The sequence below is a fragment of the Salmo trutta genome, chromosome 26 (genome assembly GCF_901001165.1).
Source record: "Salmo trutta chromosome 26, fSalTru1.1, whole genome shotgun sequence".
In the NCBI taxonomy this organism is placed as follows: domain Eukaryota; kingdom Metazoa; phylum Chordata; class Actinopteri; order Salmoniformes; family Salmonidae; genus Salmo; species Salmo trutta.
The window spans coordinates 1,092,557-1,117,885 of NC_042982.1; the positions used below are offsets into that span (position 1 = coordinate 1,092,557).

The following is a 25,329-nucleotide window of genomic DNA, read 5'->3' on the forward strand; positions in this document are numbered from 1 at the left end:
CTGTACTTTGACACATTTTTTGATAACAAAATCTGAAAATACTCTGGATACATTCAGTAAAATAATAAGAACATTTGGGGTAGGTGCAAAAGGACAAACAAAAAAATGACAAAGGTTTGAGTGAGAGGTCTAACTGGTGATTCCAAGTTGTCACCCTTCTCTCCAAAGTAATTTCAATGTACTTTTATGACTCAAAGAACAGTCTTCAACTATAAGGGGCTTTTTTGATCTCTCCTACCTGTGCCGTTGAGGAGCTATAGTAATACAGCAAACAGCCTCATTCTATTCGGGACAACCTAGGGTGTAACGCCATGTCATCTTGTAACTGTACATCAAACATATTGATCATAAACATTTGAAACTGTATATTAAATGAGTTTTATGATATGGAAATGTGAAGTGCACATTTGGACTCGCAGGTGTTTGGCTTGCTTGTCGGACATCAAAGCGGTATTTATTATAATCGACGTCGTCTCATCTTTCGAGTCCTCGCAATTTACAGCACTTCCCACACTTAGACAACAATAAATGTGGAAAAGTTGCCCAATTAGCGGGAGGGATGGGGGCCACTTCATAATCGCACGGTGCTCAAGTTCAGAACGGCTGTCAGTCAAAACCAATACAGATCTGTGAAGTGGAGACCCTGACGTCATGTATAACATGTTACTGTGTTCCAATTTAGGCTCTTATCAGTGTCCAAATCTGCAATTTTCAACCTGTATACGGGTACGAGTGGAAAGGGCTACCTAATCAAGGTCTTGATGATTGATTAATTTAGTGCTAAGCTAGAGTAAAACTGTTCACCTCTGTGGGTCAATAGTACTGGACAGTCTATATCACCCAATGTCTAACCTGTCTGTCTGGCTGTCTTTCTCTAACCTGTCTGTGTTTCTGCAGGGACACCTGGCTGATTTCTCCAAGCGTAGCCGCAGTGCCAAGTTTTGTCTCGTCCCCAAGTTCAAGAAGGACAAAAACAACAAGAACAAGGAGGCCTGTGCCACTCTCACACTGCCAGGTACTATTACTCTCTCTCTCTCTCTCTCTCTCTCTCTCGATCACTCACTCTGCAATTAGTCTGGATCACTCTCTCAGCAATTAGTCTGGATCACTCTGGGTTAAATAATGTTCGGACGATGACAAATCAGGGTCAAATCTCTTTGAAAATCACGTTCAATTCTATCTGAGGTCTGCACAACCTTCCACACACCACCGATCTCTCTTCTGATTGGTTAACCAAATCAACACCTTCGCTCTGATTGGCTATCATAAGCAGAGCTCCTGGCCCAGTGGCTCCAGGTAGAACGTATACGCAGATCTATGATCAGCTTACCCTGCCCTGATCTTAACTTAAACCATTAAAAGTTAAAAACCACAAAACTGCAGTGGTGGAAAAGGTACCCAATTGTCATACTTGAGTGAAAGTATAGATACCTTAATAGAAAGTGACTCAAGTAAAAGTGGAAGTCACCTAGTAAAATACTACTTGAGTAAAAGTCTAAAAGCATTTGGTTGTAAATATACTTAAGTTTCAAAAGTAAAAGTATATATAATTTCAAATTGCTTATTTTAAGCAAAGCACCATTTTTTTTTATTTACAAATGATGCATTTGTGTTTAGTGAGTATGCCAGATCAGAGGCAGTAGGGATGACCAGGGATGTTCTCTTGATAAGTGTATGAATTGGACAAGTTTCCTGTCCTGTTAAGCATTTAAAATGTAACAAGTACTTTTGGATGTCATGGAAAATGTAGGGAGTAAGGAAGTAAATGGAATGTAGTGAAGTAAAAGTAAAAGTTGCCCAAAATATAAATAGTAAAGTACAAATACCCCCCAAAACTACTTAAGAAGAACTTTAAAGTATTTTTACTTAAGCACTTTACACCACTGCAAAACTGACCTTAGATCAGCATCTTTTGACAATCTAAATGTACACTGGCCCAGTTTATGGGCTGTAGTAGGTCGAAGTTCCCCTTAACCACTGATACAGGGTCATATATTTTTTCTTCCCCCTAATGGTCAACGTTAGTATTGACGGTAGGTTCATCTGACCCTAGAGCTGCGGTTAAGGGCTGTGGCAGGGTTGTGGCGTCTCTCTGTGGTGTCTGTCCGTGGTGTTGGGGGTCTGAAGGGGGTCTTGCTTTCTGCAGTGCACCAGTGGGGCACAGAGGAGGTAGCCGCCTGGCTGGAGATCATCTGTCTCACCGAGTACAAGGAGATCTTTATTGGGCACGACGTGCGTGGTGCCGAGCTGCTGCACCTGGAGAGGAGGGACCTCAAGGTACTGCACACATACAGGCTGTCCCAAATATCTCTCCTTCCTCCCAAAGTGTGCGCTTGTTTACTTCCCTTCACTCATTTGAAAGGAAATAGTGGCATAAGAAACTCCCACTAGGCCATGCCTCCACCAATCCAATGCTTTTAGGTTTGTGGGAGGTAGTGAACGAGCAGTGATGGGGAGTAGAGAACCAAATGTAGTTCAACTAGTAATTTAATTACATTTTGCTGTAGCTTGGTTGTAGTTGAACTAAATTCAAATCTTGGTAGTGTTTTCAGTAGTTTTTTGCCATGTAGCTAACTACTGGAACTACACACCTTTTCTTTTGCAAAAAGAACCGAAAATATGGGTAAAGTAGGCCAGATTTCCTTTCTTTTTCGGCATCAGACCTGCCTAATTTTCACTTGAAACGTAGTTTTTTTGTGTTGAAAAGGCTAAATTACACATTATGTTAGCATCTGATTCCGGAGTGCAATTTGTAATCTATAACATTTTCAATATGATAATTTTCCACGAAGTATACTGAACAAAAATGTAAAAAAAGCAACATGTAAAGTGGACCCATGTTTCATGAGCTGAAATAAAAGATCTCAGAAATGTTCCATATATACACAAAGCAAATTTCTCTCAAATATTGTGCACAAATTTGTTTACATTCCTGTTAGGGAGCATTTCTACTTTGTCAAGATAATCTATCCACCTGACAGGTGTGGCATATCAAGAAGCTGATTAAACAGCATGATCATTACACAGGTGTACCTTGAGCTGGGGAAAATAAAAGGCCACTCTAAAATGTACAGTTTTGTCACACAACACAATGCCACAGATGTCTAAAGTTTTGAGGGAGCGTGCAATTGGCATGCTGACAGCAGGAATGTCCACCAGAGCTGTTGCCAGAGATTTGAATGATAATTTCTCTACCAAATGCCGCATCACGATAATGCACGGCCCCATGTCGCAAGGATCTTTACACAATTCCTGGAAGCTTAAAATGTCGCAGTTATTCCATGGCCTGCATACTCACCTGACATGTCACCCATTGAGCATGTTTGGGATGCTTTGGATCGACGTATACGACAGTGTGTTCCAGTTCCTGCCAATATCCAGCAACTGCGCACAGCCATTGAAGAGGAGTGAGACAACATTCCACAGGCCACAATCAACAGTCTGATCAACTCTATGTGAAGAAGATGTGCGACGCTGCATGAGGCAAATGGTGATCACACCAGATACTGACTGGTTCTCTGATCCATGCCCCTACCTTTTTTTTAAGTATCTGTGACCAACAGATGCATATCTGTATTCCCAGTTATGTGAAATCCATAGATTAGGGCTTAAATTGACTGATTTCCTTATATGAACTAACCCAACAAAATCTTAGACATTTTTGTGTGTTAGATTTATATCTTTGTTCAGTATAGTTATAGTAGATAAAAGTTAAGAATTTGAAGTTAGGATAGCCTGAACATGTGGTGTCTCTAAATTGTTGCATAAAATGTTTTGTTCAGTATAGTTTGGATGTAGTTAACTACTTTTTCAAAGTAACTTTAGTTAAGTGAACTATGTTTCTTAAGGATAGCTTAATTTCTTCCATTGTGAAGTAATTTTGTAGCTTGGTAAACTATATTTTCAGAGTAGCTTCCCCAACACTGTGAACAAGTGCACACGTCATGTGAAAGGATATATTATTGGGACACACCCATTGTTTCAGGTGCCAGGTAGAGCTTTCTTATGTTTCACTACTCTGGGGCTTTACCATGAGTGTTTGATTTTATTCCCTCGTCATTGATTTAAATTATTTATAGTCTATATAGAGCTTAGAGTTTTCCCTGCTAGGTGACGTCTGGAAAAAATCCTGACCCTACATGCTACATGGGTCCATATGTGTGCCTTGGTGTTTGTTCTAATGTGTGTGTGTGTCTGTCCGTCCAATGCAGGACTTGGGGGTGACGAAGGTTGGCCACATGAAGCGTATCCTCCAGGGTATCCGAGTGTTGAGTCGCAGCACTGCCAGAGAAGCCTAGGCTCTCTCCTGTACGTCTGTGTGTGCTGCACCAGAGCCTCTACCCAAACTGACTGTGCCCAGCCGCGCTGAACAGCTTGAACGCAATGGTACCAACAACTCACTTACCTTAACCTCTGTACCCTCAAATATGGATTTGAGTTTAGTCAACCAATCAGATTTAACACAGTGCCTTTCTTCACTCTCCACCTCGGCAGCGTCCAGAAGCAACCAACTGAACTGCAAACAGGGGAGGCCAAACCACTATTTTATATTTTTTATTTAACCTTTATTTAACTAGGCAAGTCAGTTGAGAACAAATTCTTATTTTCAATGACGGCCTAGGAACAGTGTGTTAACTGCCTTGTTCAGAGGCAGAACAACAAATGTGTACCTTGTCATCTTGGGGAATCGATCTATCAACCTTTGGTTACTGGACAAATGCTCTAACCAGGCTACCTGCCGCCCCTAATCTTTGCTGCCCTGTGTGAGGAGGGGAGGGGTGTTCAATGACGTCAGTTGAGAGAGGAAAGTCAGGAGAGATTGCACGGAATCCAGTCGAGCTGACTACCAGGAACAAAGCCTGCCGACAGAAACTCAACTACCCAGAATGCCTTATCAACAAACCAGCGCCAGACTCCACCAATTAATGTTAGATCAATTTAACTTTTCTTAGGGCTAGACACCCAACTTCCGGTGAAACTGGAGGGCGTGCAATTCAAATAAATAATTATAAATATTATGGGTTTTAAACATTTATGTACATATGTGTCTTATATCGGCTGAAAGCTTAAATTCTTGTTAATCTAACTGCCCTGTAGATTTACAGTAGCTATTACAGCGAAAACATGCCATGCGATTGTTTCATACATTCACATATAACGATTAAATATTCACTTACTTTTTGAAAATCTTCCGCTGATTTGTCATCCAAAGGGTCCCAACTATAACATGTAGTGTCGTTTTGTTAGATAAAATCCTTGTTTATATCCCAAAAGGTCAGTTTAGTTGGTGCCATCGATTTGAGTAATCCACTCGTTCAACTTGCAGAGAAAGAATCCAAAAATCTACCCCTAAACTTTCTTTCAACAAGTCAAAATACATTTCTATTTACTCCTCAGATACCCTAAAATGTAATCAAACTATAATATTTATTTCAGAAAGAAGTATGTTCAATAGGAAACCGATTTTAGTAGGTGCGTAATGTCTTCATGGCGCGCTCAAACACGAATTTCCGAGACTGTGCCCCTCTACTAAAAATGTATTTCTTATTCGTTTTTGAAGTTACAAGCCTGAAACCTTGAACATAGACTACTGACACCCTGTGGAAGCCATAGGAATTGCATACAGGAAGCTAATTTTCAATATGACCGTTCTCTTGCATTTCTAAGAGGATGGTCTCTCAAAAAAAAATTAAAAGTCAGGTTGGGTTTTCTTTGGATTTTCTCCTACCATATCTATTGTTATAGTCTCCTACATTATTTTAACATTTCTACAAACTTCAAAGTGTTTTCTTTCCAATGGTACCAATTATATGCATATCCTGGCTTCATGGCCTGCGCTACAGGCAGTTTACGTTGGACGCATCATTCAGACAGGAAGTGGAGAAAAAAGGGGCCTAGCCCTAAACCGTTGATACATTTTAGAAGCTTGTTAGCCAAGTCAAGAAAGATGTAGAAACTAGCAAGGCTGCATTTCGAATGACACCCTATTCGTCATATAGTGCACTATTTTTGACTAGAGCTTCATAGGCCTCTGGTCAAGAGGTAATGCAGTGCATGGGGGATACTAGGAGGTGTCTTTTGAGCTGCACAATGTATGGGGGCAGCTCAAAGACTATATTTCCATAGAAAAGACTGATGGAACCGTTTTTTGTGTTGAAATATGCATCTATTTATTTCTTATATGCATTGTACCGGATATGTTGTCCCAGAGTTTGAATGTGTTTGAACCAGGATATTTCTGAAAATGACGCGGGATGCCAGGTACTGTAATATGCTCCCAAAACCAAAACAGAAAGACTGGAAGAGGTCTGAACTACAAGGATAAGCAGTGACAATCAACCAATCACTCTAATGAATCGAACCATGTGCATGTGTAATTTCTTTCTCTGTATGTCTCTCCTCATCCGTGTCCTTTTTATACAGATTACAATTTCAACTACCTAGGTTGAATGTGGGGCTGGTAAACTAGACGACCCTGCTTTGTCACCAGACGTCCTATGTTAGAGCGTGAAGGGCCCCCGACGGTCGTGTTCAGTAGCGCACACCGTAGTCAAACGTTTGGCAAGGAAAAACAAAGATCTGTGTTCTTATCAGAGATTCAGGTAGTCTCCCTGTTTCAAAATGTTTCCCACCTACTGAACAACACTTATTATGTAGGGTAAAGCCAAACTCAACCGTGCCTTACATAACCTACAAACTGTCACATATCGGGCAGGTCTCGGGGTCTGTGGAGCACGCCTCGGCACTCTTTGGTGTCAAGTAGAGTTACAGTAGATCTGTGTCGCATTTTTCAAACAATGAACACTGCTTTAAGATTATTCTCCTCGGTGAATGTAGTTTCCCAGACCCAGATTAAGCCTATTTCTGGATTAGAAAGGCACACTTAATGGAGAATCTTCCTCAGAAGTGCTTTTTAGTTCATGAGTAAACTCAATCTGGGTCCAAGAAACCGGACGAGCCTCTAGTTTTTCCTGACCATGTTATATCCTGAAACTCAACTCGACCACAAGCCCCTACCCCCGTTGGCACTTGTGGAGATCTGAGAGGATTGGATAGGAAAATAAGCAATATGGTGGTAGCTCAGTTTTGCCCTCTGACGGGCCAGGTGGAATTGTCACCAATTGCTCTTACCTATCCTCTTAGGTCTGCACAAGTGAATAAGAGGTAGGGACCAGGGGTTTATTTGGGATTCAGGGAATATCTAGGGTATAATAAGTAGGCACAGTGTACTTCCTGGTCAAGTACCTGGGTCAGGAGAAACTCTTTGGCCTAGTCACGTTCTCTCCCGCTCAGTCTTGTGTGGATGTCAGAGTTGTGTTTTATGTTCTCATTATTATGGTCTGTATGGTCATATCATTTCCCTCCTCACAACCTTTGGGGTTGTCCCTTTTTTCTTTGCTTGTCCTGAATCGTGAACCCCTGGGAAGCGGTCTCTATCGTTCCAGTATTTATTGATAATTTATACGTTAGAAATAATACTGAATACTATACCTCTCTTTTCCATGTACATAAGCCCGACCCCCTGGGCTGTAATATGTCTGTCTTGTACAGTGAAATACCACCATCCTGTAATAAAAATTGTCTGTGTGAGTTGGGTCTTTGGATATGTTTATTTAGTCATTCCCTTCACGTGGATTACATTCAAGATTTAAATTGTTTAAAAATGTTTAGTTCATAAATTGAAGGTGAAACATTGTGCTGAATATTCCCTGGCCACACTTTAGGACTATGGCAGATGAAAATGTGTTTCTCAATAAAACATTGTCTCATGATACTTTAGAATCAGACACATAAGTATGATGAGTAGTGCAAAACTGTTCAGTGACTTGAATGCTGCCCTGGCTAGTGCCAATGATTCACTGCGTCAATATTTAGAATCTAGTTAAAGATCAATTGCCGAGCTTGTGGGGAAAAGCCACCATTTTAGCAGACACCCACAGAAAACGGTAGGTTCTCTCTCATAACTAAATCTAGATTAGTGAACCAAGCTGATCCCAGTTCAATCCCTTCAACTTCTACCTGGACTGGAGGTATGTCACAGTCTGACGGTTGGCTCCTCACAGTACTTCTGGTCTCAGTCGGTTCGCTGTTTGAATCAAAAGGTAACACCTCACCTTGTAGTCAGTGGAAAGTGCCCATTTATTGTACTGTATTTGCAATCTGTAATTAAACCACCTACCTCAATTCCAGGTTACTAGATACTTGATGAGATATTTACTTTTGTGATGGGTGTCGTACATGGTTGATATTCTCACTCCAGTAGCTTAAAATGGAACTCAGTTCAGTGATATGATTAAGCTGCTAAACTAAACCAGCAAATCTCTGCTCAAAGCTCTTGTCAATGGGTTACAGACATCAGTATTGTATATGAATGCCACTTAAGACACTTTTTTGTCTACACAACTAAAACCAGCAAGGCTATGCAATGGTCAATAGACATCAGTATTGTATATGAATGCAACTTAGACACTTCTTTCTTCAATGGGCCTACATTTGTGTTGGAATTGAACCCACAACCCTGCCATTGTCAGCATCATGCTCTTACCAACTGAGCCACAGAGGACTGCGGTGTTGTTCCCACTCTGGGGTGAAATTTCCCCTAGGTACAGATCAAGGATCAGCTTCCCCTCCCTCAATCCTAACCTTAACCATAAGTGGGGATAATGCTAAACTGACACAAAATCAACATTTAGGGGCAACTTCACCCTACTCTGTTGTACAGTGTTTCTGGAGCAGAGGCATGCAGTGCAGCTTCTCCGAGGGCCCCGGCGGCCCAGGGCCAACTTCTTTCTTGAGGAGATGATGCCCGGCAACCTGGAGCGGGAGTGCTATGAGGAGACCTGTTCCCAGGAGGAGGCTGCCGAGATCTTCCAGACCAAGGAGAAGACGGTACTAGAACAGCTCCATCACATGAAAGCTCTGGTGCAGGGAATTTGCACTAGCCCCCTGGACCAGAGCTTATGAACACTCTGTTCAAACTTTGCAGTTTGCACTAACATGTCCTATGTCAGGATTTTGACCACATTCTGATTGTGCCCTCATCTGACCAATAAGAGATACATTTTAATACCATGTATAGACTTACTGAGCCTTGATTAGATAGGGATTGGATCATATTGACTGGAAGACAAACTTAAGGTTACTTGCGTGACTCCGGTTCTCTGATATTATGAGTGCCACATCTCACTAGTGGAATTAACCAGAATCTTCTAAGTATCTCGAAGAACCAACCATATATGTCTGTCGGTGCACCACTCTTCATACTGAAGAGCCACCCGCCTGCCCTCGGATCATTCTCGAGCGTACAGAACTTCCTCAGACTCTTGCAGGTAGGAAAATGTGGTGAGCTGTCTCACTCATAATATCAAAGAACCGGAGTTACGTAAGTAGCCTTTAGTTCTCTTTCAATTATTTGTTTCGACATCTCACTATTGGGATATGGCTAACTCCCGTTATCGCACACGCTCTCCGAAGCCGGATAGTCTCAACATCAACCCTCAGAGGCCCCGACACTAAGGACAATATGCACCAAAGAACGCCTTCTTTAATAAAAAAGAGAATATTTTATACATTTTCATAAAAAAAAAAATCCAAAACAAGTCGATTTAATTCCAATCCTCCCAGCTCCTTATCAAAAACATCCAAATCAAAAAGGCTTCTTCATGGTTGTTAGGGGGAGGCGAAAATAGAATAAGAACAGGGTCCTGGACCATGCATAGTTACATTTCAGTAAGGGGCCAACCATGGCCTGAAAAGAAACACAACTTTTAAAAAAAGGCCAATAAAATACATTTTTATAATGATAAATTCAAGCATTGCATTTCATGGTCTGGAATGTATTTTCAGTAACAGCAAGATAGTCCAATAGTGACACCTCATCGCAAATCTCCTGCAAGGACATGCCTTTGAGCATTGCCCAAGAGGTAACCATAGCTCTGGTGGAGTGAGCCTTTAGGGCCTCTGGAGGCTGTAACCCCTTGCTTTTATAGGCCAATATAATAGCTTCCACAATATGTGATAATCTTTGACGAGAGAGGGGCCTCCTCTTGCAGGACACGGAGTTGTTTGCGCAAAGCTCTCGTCCTATCCAAGTATATGTGCAGCGTGCGTACTGGACACAAACGGTGCAGCCGCACCTTTTCCATAGAAAGGAAAACTGGCTAGTGGAAATTCACAAGCTTCGAGGCGAGACAATTGTAATTGCCACTAACCTTGGGCATAAAGCGGAGTTGGGCAACAAGGTGACCTTGGAAAAGCCCTGGGAAAACTGCAGGCGCGAATGGTGAACTGACAGTGCATGTAGCTCACTTAATGCGGTTTTAAAGGAAAGCTATTTAATCTCAGCACATTCCAACGGCTGAAAAGGCTGCTGTGAAATAGCCTCAAGCACAATAGACAAATCCCATGATGAGGCTAAATCCTTGAGAACTGGACATAAGCGATGTGCCACCTTCATGAAATGACATAACGGTTTGTTTTCCCACCATGTTCTTGACAAAGCCTATATGACAGGCCAAGATAGCGGCTAGATAGACCTTAGACAGTGAATAAAGCCTTCCCTCTGTCCCAAAGGTCCTGCAAGAAGTATAAAGCTTCAGATACAGAGCATTGGTAAGGAATGATCTGTTTTTGGTCACACCACTTCTAAAAAACGCACCATTTATTTCCATACAGTGAGCTTGTAGAAGGGGCCCTAGCACTCTGGATTGTCTCAATGACTACAAGAGGCAAGCCAGTTGCATCCGGATTTAACCTCTCACGGGTTAGGTCCAGAGGGCCATGATTTCCGGGTGAGGGTGGAAAATCTTTCTGTTTGCTTGGGTCAGCAGATTCCTGCGTAACGGTAGTTGACAAAGCTTGTTGTATAGCAGGGGAGTGATCTACGCTATCCAGAGCTTGCATTGCCATCGACGGGCTATCAAGATAAGGGATAAGCCCTTTTCCTCACTCTGGCCAGAATGGGGAGTGAGGCTGAGGGGAGGAAAAGTGTAAAGCAACACCCTTGGCCAAGGTTGTGCCAGCTCGTCCCCACTCCCAGTGGTGCGTCTCCTGCTTGCTTGAAAAGTATCGGGCAGAATGTGTTTTCTTGCGAAGAGATCAACGGACGCTTGACCGTATCTCTCCCAGATCTGTTTCACCACTTGGGGAAGGAGTCTCCAGTCCCTTAGATTGGGATTCCCTCAGGAAAATGAGTCCACTCCTATGTTCAGTACTCCAGGGACATATGGGCATTAGGTGTGCTCTGCTCCACAGAATAATCCAGGAGGATAGTCTGTGTAAGCACAGGGAGCGAGTGCTACCCTGACAGTCGTATTGTCCATTCTGATCAAGACGTGACAATTCCGATTGGTTGGGTAGAAAATGTATGTGAGCAATGTGGAGTTGTAGGGTATGTTTATTGCATTTCCCTTGTGAACTGCTCCCAAGCCTGTGAGTGACGCATCTGTCGTCACCACTTTCCTTGTTGCCACTACCCCTAGGGGAATGCCATGAAATAAGATCGAGGGGCTCTTCAAGTGATGGAGAGGCAAAAAACATGCGGAGGTCACATCTATCTGCCGATTGAGGTGACGCCATGCACACAGGCGTTGGGCAAACGCCCAGCACTGGAAGTCTCTCAACCTTAGTAGGCAAAGTGGTTCTACCCATCCTGAACATGACCGAGCACCCCCTGCGGAACAGGGAGAGGCACTGTCAGAAAGACGCAATGCCGTCTTCCTAGTGTTGCCTGATCAGAGAGAGAATCCTTACGCCTATGTATTCTATTCTCTGTGTTGGCACCGAACAGCTCTTTTTCAGTTGTGTCTCATACCGTTTCCTCACAGGACAGGGAGCAAAGCAGGTAATCGTCTATGTAGGCGTAGATTCTTAGCCCCTTGTTTCTTAGGGGTGAGAGAGCTGCCTCTACACACCTGCTGAACGTTCGGGGAGTTAACGCTAGCCTGAATGGGATAGCGAGGTATTTGTAGGCTGTGCCCTGAAAAGCAAACCTCAGAAACCTGTGTGCTGGCAGGATGCTTAAGTAAAGGTGAAATAAAATAAAGTGAAAATGAGCGTCCATCAGGCTGGACAGGTTGAGCCACAGGGCTCTCTCCCCAACCACTGCACGGCTCATAGCAAGGCTCAGCTGCCTGTTTGCAGACGTCAATGAGCAAATATCTCATCTGCCATTGATGCCCTGCTAAGGGCGGAAGAGGGCAGAGTGGCTTGCGCCTCCTCGTCCTCTTCCTCCTCCGTTGCCTGCAGGAGGTCGGTCATACCCTCTCCATCGTCCTCTTCGAAAACGAGGTCCCCTTCCCCCTCCTCTGGAGCCAAGCCCTGGAAAATTGGGTGAAGGTCCTCGGGGTAGCCATCCAAGATGTCAGCCCATGAGGGCTGGGTCTGCGAAGCAGTCTCATTTTACTTTTTATTTTATTTTTCTCCCCACTCGATTTAAGTGTAGGAGATGAACTACGTTGGACAACTCTGCACACTCTTTGGTGGAGTGTGTTAGCAGCAAAACTTTGCAAGGGATGCTAAAACATTTCCTTTCGGTAAAGACACCTAACACAAAAGATGAGAGCTGATAAATCCTGCGCTCGGCGCCGTAACCTTGACGGCGCACCTTTGAACAGTTAGAGGAAAACAGATCAAGTCGTGCTGAGATGAGCTAAGTAGAACTCTTCTATGAAGAGGAGAGGCGAAAATGATCAGAGGGCAGGCGGGTGGCTCTTTAGTATGAGGGGAAGGACTCCCTCGTTCACCACTCGACCTGTATGATTGGTTATTCAAGCTACTTAGGAGATTCTGGTGAATTCCACTAGTCAAACAGAATAATTGAAAGAGAACCACATTAGTGATGTGCGGGTCAGCCGCCCGACTCTAAAGTGAAAATTTGAGTCCCGCACCCGACCCTTTACACGCAAATAGGCAGATTGAAGATGCACTGTACAGACACGGACGGCATAACACATTTTTGACAGGGGGTGCAGGATATTATTTTTTAAAGCCTAATTTAGATATGTTCCTGCTTACAATTTCCGACATTTGATAGGCTATTTGTTAGTCAACTTGTCTATAATTAGATACATGTAGTTTCTCTTCCATCATTACTGCCCTAGAACACTAAATAAACCCTTGCTCACCAGAATACATTTATGAATTCTTCAATCTAGTTTACATCACAATTTTTTTTTAAATTGAAATTTCCAGTTTGACCGGTTTTAAGGAAATGTAAAACTGTGAAATGACCCAACATGTTTGATAACATTTCAGTTTGGCTTGGATGCATATTTTACGTGGTTTAAATACTATCAGTTTGTATGATGCTGATAAAGATAGCACTGTTACAGACGGGCCCTAGCCACATATTCATTCTCTCAAGATGCTGAAATAAATCATTAATATTTCTCCACTCCTTTTCCGTAGTCAAAATGTACATTTGGTGTATATACTGCAATAAATGCTTATAATTCTGCAGCAGTTAATATTACATTAGCCTATGTGAAAGGTTAAAGATCTACATTCAGTGTCCAGATTTCAGTTAGGCTACTGTTCCCTTGACATGCCATATTTTAAGTCCCCGTCTTGACTCTTGAATTTGTATAGCGCCTCGAAATCATCATGCATATCATAGCCGGCACTGCTATCATCTTCTTTAACCACTTCACAAAATCTTTCCCAAACAGTGTTCTGGCCCTCTCTTTTCTTTATTTTCAAATATCCATTTCGCAGCTTTTCTGTTATTGAATTCAACTCAGACATTGTCCTTTTTGCGTCAGTGGATCGCCGTTAACTTTTTCTGCCCGTGTTCTCAAAAGCATTTGGTGATTGGCGTGTATTTTGCGCATGTACATTTAGGCCCAAAAGCTTACATAGGGTTTTCACCAGCAACAAATTTAGCGCAGAGTCGTGTTAGTGGAAACAAAAACTGCCCTAAGAACAGTCTGCTACTCCACATCGCTGATTGGTCAGTTCACAGCGCTGGTAAACCATTGTTTCTGATTGGCTAGCTTTAGTTCAAGTTTTAATGTCACATGCACAAGTACCCAACAAACTCAAAACCCAACAATGAAATAATCAATAATAATGTATTACTATATATATATATATATATATATATTTTAGAATAGAATATATATATATATATATATATATATATATATATATATATATATATATATATATATATATATATATATATATTAGAATAGAAAATATGAAATACACAAAGTAAGTAAGTAAGCATACTAAGTACAGGAAATATTTTAAAAGTCAGATCCAATACCCTATGTACATGTGCAGGGATACTGGAGTGATGGAGGTAGATATGTATAGAGGTAAGGGGACTAGGTAACAGGATATAAGAAACAGAGTAGCAGCAGCTTGTATGTGAGTGTGTGTGCCCGTGTGTAGTATAAAAGTATGTGCGTATTATGTGTGAGTGAGCAAATTATGGAGTGAGTGTTTGTGTGTGTTGCAGTGACAGTGTGTGTGAGTGTTTAGGGCCCTGTGAGTGTGCATAGAGAGTGCAAAGATTGAAATAAAAGGTCAATAAAGATCCAAGTTAAACTCAGATTATCCGTGTAGCTATTTTGTTAGCTATTTATCAGTCGTATTGCTGTGGGATAGAAGCTGTTCAAGAGCCTGTTGTTGTCAGACTTGATGCACTGGTACCTCTTGCTGTACGGCAGCAGAGAAAATTGTCTATGGCTTGGGTGGTTGGAGTCTGACGATTTTCCGGGCCTTCTTTTCACAATGCCTGATATAGAGGTCCTGGATCGCAGGGCACTCGGCCCCAGTGATGTACTGGACAGTCCGCACAACCCTCTGTGGCACCATGCGATCAAGGGCGGTGCTATTGCCATACCAAGAAGTGATGCAGCCAGTCAATATGCTCTCAATGGTACAGCTGTAGAACCTTCTCAGGATTTGACGACCCATGACAAACTTTTTCAACCTCCTGCACATAGACTATTGCAGCATAGATACTGGAGACTGAGACAGGGGTGGGTCGGGGGACACTGTAGCCCCTTCCGATGATACCATCGGACAGGGCCAACCAAGCAGGATATAACCCCACCCACTTTGCCAAAACACAGCCCTCACACCACTAGAGGAATATCAATAGACCACCAACTTAGAACCCTGAGACAAGGCTGAGTATAGGCAATGAAGATCTCCATCGCACGAGCCCGAGGGGGCGCAAAACCGGACAGGGAGATCACGTCTGTGTCTCAACCCACTCAAGTGACGCACCCCTCCTAGGGACGGCATGGATGAGCACTAGTAAGCCAGTGACCCTGGGCGAGACTACACTCAATCATAGGACCTACTGAAGAAATGAGTCTTCAGTAAAGACTTAAAGGTTGAGACTGCGTCTCTCACATGGCTAGGCAGATCATTCCATAAAAATTGAGCTTTATAGGAGAAGGCCCTGCCTCCAGCGGTTTGCTTACAAATTCTAGGGACAATAAGGATGCCTGCGTCTTGCAATAAGGATGCCTGCGTCTTGTGACTGCAGCGTACATGTAGGTATGTACGGCAGGACCAAATCGAAGAGATAGGTAGGAGCAAGTCCATGTAATGCTTTGCAGGTTAGCAATAAAACCTTGAAATTAGCCCTAGCCTTAACAGGAAGCCAATGTAGAGAGGCTAGCACTGGAGTAATATGATCAAATGTTTTGGTTCTAGTCAGGATTCTAGCAGCCGTGTTTAGCACTAACTGAAGTTTATTTAGTTATTTATCCTGATAGCCGGAGAGTAGAGCATTGCAGTAGTCTAATCTAGAAGTGACAAAAGCATGGATTAGCTTTTCTTCATAATTTTTGGACAAAATGTTTTAGATTTTTGCAATGGAAAAAAGTTATCCTTGAAACAGTCTTGATATGTTAGTCAAAAGAGCGATCAGGGTCCACAGTAATGCAAAGGTCCTTCACAGTTTTATTTGAGACAACTGAACAACCATCAAGATTAATTGTCAGATCCAACAGCAGATCTCTTTTTTTCTTGTTACCTAGACCTCTCATCTCTGTTTTGTCCGAGTTTAAAAGTTTTTTTTTAAATCCGCCATCCACTTCCTTATGGCTGAAACACAGGCTTCCAGGGTAGGCAATTTTGGGGCTTCACCATGTTTCATGGAAATGTACAGCTGTGTGTCATCCACATAGCAGTGAAAGTTGACATTGTGTTTCCGAATGACATCACCAAGAGGTAGAATATATAGTGAAAACAATAGTGGTCCTAAAACGGAACCTTGAGGAACACCGAAACATACAATTGATATGTCAGAGGACAAACCATCCACAGAGACAAACTGATATCTTTCCGACAGATATCTAAACTAGGTAAGAACTTGTCCGTGTAGACCAATTAGGCTTTCTAATCTCTCTAAAATAATGTGGTGGCCTCCCGGGTGGTGCAGTGGTCTAAGGCACTGCATCGCAGTGCTAGCTGTGCCACCAGAGATTCTGGGTTCGAGCCATGGGGCGGCGCACAATTGGCGCAGTGTCGTCCGGGTTAGGGAGGGTTTGGCCGGCAGGCATATCCTTGTCTCATCGCGCACTAGCGACTCTTGTGGCGGGCCGGGCACAGTGCACGCTGACCAGGTCGCTAGGTGTACAGTGTTTCCTCCGACACATTGGTGCGGCTGGCTTCCGGGTTGGATGGGCATTGTGTCAAGAAGCAGTGCGGCTTGGTTGGGTTGTGTTTCGGAGGATGCATGGCTCTCAACCTTTGCCTCTCCTGAGTCCGTACGAGAGTTGCAGCGATGAGACAAGACAGTAACTACTACCAATTGGATACCACGAAATTGGGGAGAAAAACGGGGTAAAAATAAAATAAAAAAGAATGTGGTGATCGATGTTGTCAAAAGCAGCACTAAGGTCGAGGAGCATGAGGACTGATGCAGAGCCTTAGTCTGACACCATTAACAGGTAATTTACCACCTTCACGTGTGCAGTCTCAGTGCTATGATGGGGTCTAAAACCAGACAGAAGCATTTCGTATACATTATTTGTCTTCAGAAAATTGTCAGACTCCAGCCACCCTAGTCATAGACTATTCTCCATGGCAAGCGGTACTGGAGCGCCAAGTCTAGGTCCAAGAGGCTTCTACCCCAAAGTCATAAGAATCCTGAACACCTAATCAAATGGCTACCCAGACTATTTGCATTGCCCCCCCCCCCATGCTGCTGCTACTTTCTGTTATTATCTATGCATAGTCACTTTAATAACTCTACCTACATGTACATATTACCTCAATTACCTCGACACCAGTGCCCCCGCACATTGACTCTGTACCGGTACCCCCTGTATTGTTATTTACTGCTGCTCTTTAATTATTTGTTATTCTTATCTCTTACATTTTTTTAGGTATTTTCTTAAACTGCATTGTTGGTTAAGGGCTTGTAAATAAGCATTTCACTCTATAAGGTCTACCTGTTGTATTTGGCGCATGTGACAAATCAAATGAGATTTTATTTGATTTTGAGTTGCTGCGAAACTTTTTATAGTTTTTTCCATTTTCCGGGTCAAGGTTTGGCATTTTTAAGATATGCTTTATTACTGCCACTTTTACTGAGTTTGGTACACATCCGGTGGATAGGGAGCCATTCATTATGTTCAACATAGGAGGGCCAAGCACAGGAAGTAGCTCTTTCAGTAGTTTAGTTGGAATAGGGTCCAATATGCTGCTTGACGGTTTAGAGGCCATGACTATTTTAATGAATGTGTCAAGAGATACAGGATTTAAAAAACTTGAGGGTCTACATTGATTCTAGGTCCTGGCAGTTCTGTACAGACTCAGGACAACTGAGATTTGGAGAAATACGCAGATTAAAAGTGGAGTCCGTAATTTGCTTTCTAATGATCATGATCTTTTAATTGAAAAAGTTAATGAATTTATCACCTCTGAAGTGAAAGCTATCCTCTCTTGTTTAATGCTGCTTTTTAGTTAGCTTTGCGACAGTATCAAAAGTACATTTTGGATTGTTCTTATTCTCCTCAATTTGGTTGGAAAAATCGGATGATCGAGCAGCAGTGAGGGCTCTTCGATATTGCACGGTTCCAAGCTAGTCGGAAGACTTTGTTTGGTGGAGCGCCATTCCCGTTCAAATTTACTTTAAGCTTGCTTTAGGAATTGGGTATTTTCTGTATACCAGGGAGCAAATTTGTTGTGAGAAATGTTTTTAGGGGTGCAACTGCATCTTTTTTATTAGATTTTTTTTGTTTTACCTTTTATTTAACTAGGCAAGTCAGTTAAGAACATTAAGAACATATTCTTATTTTCAATGATGGCCTAGGAACAGTGGGTTAACTGCCTTGTTCAGGGGCAGAACGACAGATTTTTTTCCTTGTCGGCTCGGGGATTCAATCTTGCAACCTTTCGGTTGCTAGTCCAACGCTCTAACCACTAGGCTACCTGCCACCCCCATCTAGGGTATAATGTAAGGTTAATTTAAGATCCTCAGTTAGGTGGTTAACCAATTTTTGTACTCCGACATCCTTGGGTGTTGGAGGGAGTCTGGAAGGGCATCTAGGAATCTCTGGGTTGTTCAAGAATCTATAGCATGGCTGTTGATGATCCTCGGTTGGGGTCTGAGCAGATTATTTGTTGCAATTGCAAACATAATAAAGTGGTAGTCCAGATTATGAGGAAAAATATTTAGATCTGCAATATTTATTCCACGGGACAAAACTAGATCCAGGGTATGACTGTGGCAATGAGTAGGTCCGGAGACATGTTGGACAAAACCCACTAAGTCGATGATTGCTCCGAAAGCCTTTTGGAGTGGGTCTGTGGACTTTTCCATGTGATTATTAAAGTCACCAAAAATGTGAATGTTATCTGCCATGACAACAAGGTTCGATGGGAACTCAGTGAGGAACGCTGTATACGGCCATGTTTCAATCAGGCCAATCACATCAAGATTATTATCAGTGATTAGTTAATTGACTTTGACTGCCTTGGAAGTGAGGGATCTAACATTAAGTAACCCTATTTTGAATCTCTTTCAATAATGACAGGAATGGAGGAGATCTTTATTCCAGTGAGATTGCTAAGGCAGACACCGCCATGTTTTGTTTTGCTCAACCTAGATCAAGGCACAGACACGGTCTCAATGGGGATAGCTGAGCTGACTACACTGACTGTGCTAGTGGCTGGCTAACAGCCTGCTGCCTGGCCTGCACCCTATCTCATTGTGGAGTTAGAGCCATGTCTATGTTCATAGATAAGATGAGAGCACCCCTCCAGCTAGGATGAAGTCCGTCACTCCTCAGCAGGCCTGTTTGTGGGTGAGTCCCAGAAAGAGGGCCAATTATATACAAATGCTATCTTTTTGTAGGGGCAGAAAACAGTTGTCAACCAGCGATTGAGTTGTGAGACTCTGCTGTAGAGCTCATCACTCACCCTAACTGTGAATAATCCAATGACTAATCCAATGATCATCGCTATGAGACAAGACTGTAACTACCAATTGGGGGGGGGGGGGGGAGTCAACAGTTTAGCTGATAGCCAAGTAGCAACAAACAGCACTGAGATAAGTCTAAATCATATTTTTCTATTTTAGCCCGTGTGAACTCCAGTCTGGGGAAACCTTTGTTGGTTAGTTTGTTTAACAAGCCTAACATTTTTTTATTTTTTATTTCACCTTTATTTAACCAGGTAGGCCAGTTGAGGACAAGTTCTCATTTACAACCGCAACCTGGCCAAGATAAAGCAAAGCAGTGCGACACAAACAACAACACAGAGTTACACATGGAATAAACAAACGTACAGTCAATAACACAATATAAAAAAATCTATATACAGTGTGTGTAAATGAGGTAAGATTAGGGAGGTAAGGCAATAAATAGGCCGTAGTGGCAAAGTAATTACCATTTAGTAATTAAATACTGGAGTGATTGATGTGCAGAAGATGAATGTGCAAGTAGAGATACTGGGGGGCAAAGGACAAAAAAAATTATATGGGGATGAGGTAGTTGGATGGGCCATTTACAGATGGGCTATGTACAGGTGCAATGATCTGTGAGCTGCTCTGACAGCTGATGCTTAAAGTTAGTGAGGGAGATATGAGTCTCCAGCTTCAGTGATTTTTGCAATTCGTTCCAGTCATTGGCAGCAGAGAACTGGAAGGAAAGGCGGCCAAAGCAGGAATTGGCTTTGGGGGTGACCAGTGAAATATACCTGATGGAGCGCGTGCTGGGGGTGGGTGCTGCTATGGTGACCAGTGAGCTGAGATAAGGTGGGGTTTTACCTAGCAAAGACCTATAGATGACCTGGAGCCAGTGGGTTTGGAGATGAATATGAAGCGAGGGCCAGTCAACGAGAGCTTGCAGGTCGCAGTGGTGGGTAGTATATGGGGCTTTGGTGACAAAACGGATGGCACTGTGATAGACTGCAATTTGCTGAGTAGAGTGTTGGAGGCTATTTTGTAAATGACATCGCCAAAGTCAAGGATCGGTAGGATGGTCAGTTTTACGAGGGTATGTTTGGCAGCATGAGTGAAGGATGCTTTGTTGTGAAATAGGAAGCCGATTCTAGATTTAATTTTGGATTGGAGATGCTTAATGTGAGTCTGGAAGGAGAGTTTACAGTCTAACCAGACACCTAGGTATTTGTAATTGTCCACATATTCAATGTCAGAACCATTAGTGATGCTGGACGGGTGGGCTGGTGCAGGCAGCGATCAATTGAAGAGCATGCATTTAGTTTTACTTGCATTTAAGAGCAGTTGTAGGTCATGGAAGGAGAGTTGTATGGCATTGAAGCTCATCTGGAGGTTAGTTAACACAGACCTGAAGTAGTTGTTCCCCTTGCTCTGCAAGGGCGGCGGCTTTTGTGGCGCGATGGGTGTCAGTTGTTGATGTGTGCAGAGGGTCCCTGGTTCAAGCCCAGGTTGGGGCGAGGAGAGGGACGGAAGCTAAACTGTTACACAAAGAAGGGCCAGAAGTATACAGAATAGTGTCGTCTGCGTAGAGGTGGATCAGAGAATCACCATCATCAAGAGCGACATTATTGATGTATACAGAGAAAAGAGTCAGCCAGAGAATTTAACCGTGTGGCACCCCCATAGAGACTGCCAGAGGTCCGGACAACGGGTCCTCCGATTTGATACACTGAACTCTGAGAAGTAGTTGGTGAACCAGGCGAGGCAGTCATTTGAGAAACCAGGGCTATTGACTCAGCCGATAAGAATGTGGTGATTGACAGAGTCGAAAACCTTGGCCAGGTTGATGAATACAGCTGCACAGTATTGTCTTTTATCGATGGTGGTTATGATATCGTTTAGGAGCTTGAGCTTGGCTGAGGTACACCCATGACCAGCTCGGAAACGAGATTGCATAGCGGAGAAGGTACGGTGGGATTCGAAATGGTCAGTGATCTGTTTGTTAACTTAGCTTTCAAAGACCTTAGAAAGGTAGGGTAGGATAGATATAGGTCTGTAACAGTTTGGGTCTACAGTGTCTCTCCCTTTGAAGAGGGGGATGACCACAGCAGCTTTCCAATCGTTGTGGATCTCAGACGAAACGAAAGAGAGGTTGAACAGGCTAGTAATAGGGGTTGCAACAATTGCAGCGGATAATTTTAGAAAGAGTGGGTCCAGATTGTCTAGCCCAGCTGATTTGTACGGGTCCAGATTTTGCAACTGTTTCAGAACATCAGCTATCTGGATTTGGGTGAAGGAGAAATGGGGGAGGCTTGGGCAAGTTGCTGTGGGGAGTGCAGGGCTGTTGACCGGGGAAGGGGTAGCCAGGTGGAAAGCATGGCCAGCCGTAGAAAAATGCTGATTGAAATTCTCAATTATCGTGGATTTATCGGTGGTGACAGTGTTTCCTAGACTCAGTGCAGTGGGCAGCTGGGAGGAGGTGCTCTTATTCTCCATGGACTTTACAGTGTCCTAGAACTTTTTGGAGTTTGTGCTACAGGATGCAAATTTCTGTCTGAAAAAGCTAGCCTTTGCTTTCCTAACTACCTGTGTATATTGGTTCCTACCTTCCCTGAAAGGTTGCATATTTTGGGGGCTATTCGATGCTAATGCAGTACGCCACAGGATGTTTTTGTGCTGGTCAAGGGCAGTCAGGTCTGGAGTAAACCAAGGGCTATATCTGTTCCTGGTTCTACATTTTTTGAATGGGGCATGCTTATTTAAGATGGCGAGGAAAGCACTTTTAAAGAATAACTCTACTGACGGAATGAGGCCAATATCCTTCCAGGATACCCGGGCCAGGTCGATTAGAAAGGCCTGCTCGCTGAAGTGTTTTAGGGAGCGTTTGACAGGGATGAGGGTTGGTCGTTTGACCGCAGACCTATTACGGACGCAGGCAATGAGACAGTGATCGCTGAGATCCTGGTTGAAGACAGCAGAAGTGTTTTTCGAGGGCAGACTTTACCGGTCTCTGGAAGTTGTACCAAGAAATAATTGGCACAGTGGGTTAACTGCCTTGCTCAGGGGCAGAACAACAGATTTTTACTTTGTCTGTTCAGGGATTTGATCCAGCAATCTTCCAGTTACTGGCCCAACACTCATACACACTGTGCATGTGAAAGTTTGAGTTATTTTATGCTAATTCATGGTATTGTTTTATATACTGAACAAAAATATAAACGTAACAAGTAAAGTGCTGGTCCCATATTTCATGAGCTGAAATAAAAGATCCCAAATATGTTCCATATGCACAAAAAGCTTATTTCTCAAACATTTTGTGCACACAGTTGTTTACATCCCTGTTAGTGAGCATTTTATCCTTTGTCAAGATAATCCATCCCCCTGACAGGTTTGGCATATCAAGAAGCTGTTTAAACAGCATGATCATTACACAGGTCCACCTTGTGTTGGGGACAGTAAAAGGCCACTCTAAAATGTGCAGTTTTGTAACACAACACAATGCTACAGATGTCTCAAGTTTTGAGGGAGTGTGCAATTGGAAATGCTGACTGCAGGAATGTCCACCAGAGCTGTTGCCAGATAATTGAATGTTAATTTAAGCCGCCTCCAACGTCGTTTTAGAGAATTTGACACTATGTCCAACTGGCGTCACAACCACAGGACACGTGTAACAACGCCAGCCCAGGACCTTTAACATCCGACTTCTTCATCTGCGGGATCGTCAGAGGGGGTAAGGGGGAGGGTGCAAAGGAGTATTTCTGCCTGTAATAAAGCCCTTTTGTGGGGAAAAACTAATTCAGAGTTGGGCTTGGCCCAGTGGGTCGGGCCTGGCTCCCAAGTGGGTGGGTCTATGCCCTCCCAGTCCCACCCATGGCTGAATTTGAAGTTAGGATAGCCTGAACATGAGAAAGATGGTTTGGTGTCTATAGCTTGAAGTTACTGTTGGTGAGTTATTTTATGCAAATGTATGCAAATGTCCTAGTTATAATCAAGGGTTGGAACCGGTTCAGGCAACAGAATCGAAAACCGGAAAATAACTAAATTATTACCCGAAAACAAAAGTGATCTATAATGTTCCAGAACAGAACCGTTATTTTAAAAGCATTGTAACCGGTTAATAACGTTATTGTATACTTTTTTTGTCCCACAAAAATCGCAACAAAGCACCTATACAAATCCCTCACTCTGTCACTCAGAAATGTATTCCAGCGTCTGCCTGCTAGTTGGACATCTTTTCTAGTGTGTGTAGGCTACCTGCCCCTCCCCTCTGAAGCATAGGTTACTGTACACTGCAAGTGTAATTCAGAAATTAGGGAGATGTGTTTAATTAGAGAAGAATGGATTGACTTTTTCAGTGCTAGTTAAGGATACTATAGTTGTCCCGTTTCACATTGGATTTACTAACTACAAAAAGGTAAGACATGTATTTAATGCTAGTGCAGCTCTGCACACACAAGCTTGTTAGCTAGCTAGTTAAACCAGCTTCAACAGAAGCCGCTCCTCTGTACGTATAATTCTGTAGGCCTAAGATAATGCAAGTCATTACAAGATGCCCAGCGCTTCAAGGCAAGCTTCCTCCATCCTGTCAGTCTTAAAGTGTCAGTTGCCTCTCACGCCCTACACTGTGGCTGGCAACACAGTGTGTGTTTTTCTTTCATTGGGCAGATTTGATTATGCTGAGCTTTAAAAAAAAGATATAAATTAACAACAAATCAATACAGGAAGTACATGTGGGAACACAAGTATATATGAATAATATACAATGGACAATTGGGTTAGAGGGTAAAATATCACATTACACAAGGACCTTAAGGGACATACATACACTTATAATTCTAACAGAGTATTTAATTGTCTTAAAATACAGTTCAATTTCTTTTTGTAAGGTAAGAACATTTGTTTGTTTTGTTTGTAAATTTACATTTGTGAATATGAAATTTGGACAAAAGAATAATGAAATTAATTCCATAAAAACATTCTATATTTCTATCGTAGGTAAAGATTCCAAGCAGTACATTTACATTTAAGTCATTTAGCAGACGCTCTTATCCAGAGCGACTTACAAGTTGGTGCATTCACCTTATGATATCCAGTGGAACAACCACTTTACAATAGTGCATCTAAATCTTTTAGGGGGGGAACTGTGCTTCCTCAGAGGTAGGGGGGCCAGCATGCCAGAGGTGGATGAGCGCAGTGCCCTCGTTTGGGTGCAGGGACTGATCAGAGCCTGAAGGTACGGAGGTGCTGTTCCCCTCACGGCTCCATAGGCAAGCACCATGGTCTTGTAGCGGATGCGAGCTTCAACTGGAAGCCAGTGGAGAGAGCGGAGGAGCGGGGTGACGTGAGAGAACTTGGGAAGGTTGAACACCAGACGGGCTGCGGCGTTCTGGATGAGTTGTAGGGGTTTAATGGCACAGGCAGGGAGCCCAGCCAACAGCGAGTTGCAGTAATCCAGACGGGAGATGACAAGTGCCTGGATTAGGACCTGCGCCGCTTCCTGTGTGAGGCAGGGTCGTACTCTGCGAATGTTGTAGAGCATGAACCTACAGGATCGGGTCACCGCCTTGATGTTAGTGGAGAACGACAGGGTGTTGTCCAGGGTCACGCCAAGGTTCTTAGCACTCTGGGAGGAGGACACAATGGAGTTGTCAACCGTGATGGCGAGATCATGGAACGGGCAGTCCTTCCCCGGAAGGAAAAGCAGCTCCGTCTTGCCGAGGTTCAGCTTGAGGTGGTGATCCGTCATCCACACTGATATGTCTGCCAGACATGCAGAGATGCGATTCGCCACCTGGTTATCAGAAGGGGGAAAGGAGAAGATTAATTGAGTGTCGTCTGCATAGCAATGATAGGAGAGAACATGTGAGGATATGACAGAGCCAAGTGACTTGGTGTATAGCGAGAATAGGAGAGGGCCTAGAACAGAGCCCTGGGGGACACCAGTGGTGAGAGCACATGGT

At 43.2% G+C, this 25,329-nt stretch overlaps 2 protein-coding genes across 5 annotated transcripts in view; both read left to right on the plus strand.

Annotated features, from left to right (window-relative positions):
* LOC115162855 (diacylglycerol kinase delta-like) overlaps positions 1 to 5,016 on the plus strand; it is a 61,507-nt gene extending 56,491 nt beyond the window's left edge. For 2 of the 3 annotated variants that reach the window (XM_029714296.1, XM_029714297.1), the window contains 3 exons: positions 898 to 1,015; positions 2,147 to 2,277; positions 4,212 to 5,016. In XM_029714296.1, coding sequence (XP_029570156.1) covers positions 898 to 1,015; positions 2,147 to 2,277; positions 4,212 to 4,298 — 336 coding nt within the window. In that variant the 3' untranslated portion in view covers positions 4,299 to 5,016. The remainder of the gene's footprint in view (positions 1 to 897; positions 1,016 to 2,146; positions 2,278 to 4,211) is intronic. The other variant, XR_003869655.1, reaches the window with a different exon arrangement.
* Positions 5,017 to 7,892: 2,876 nt separating this feature from the next.
* Positions 7,893 to 25,329, plus strand: part of LOC115162857 (coagulation factor IX-like) — a 34,983-nt gene continuing 17,546 nt past the window's right edge. Inside the window, exons 1-2 of one of the 2 annotated variants that reach the window (XM_029714304.1) lie at positions 7,893 to 7,946; positions 8,723 to 8,889. In XM_029714304.1, the coding sequence (XP_029570164.1) occupies positions 8,800 to 8,889 (90 nt within the window). In that variant the 5' untranslated portion in view covers positions 7,893 to 7,946; positions 8,723 to 8,799. Of the gene's footprint in view, positions 8,103 to 8,722; positions 8,890 to 25,329 lie in introns of both variants that reach the window. The other variant, XM_029714303.1, reaches the window with a different exon arrangement.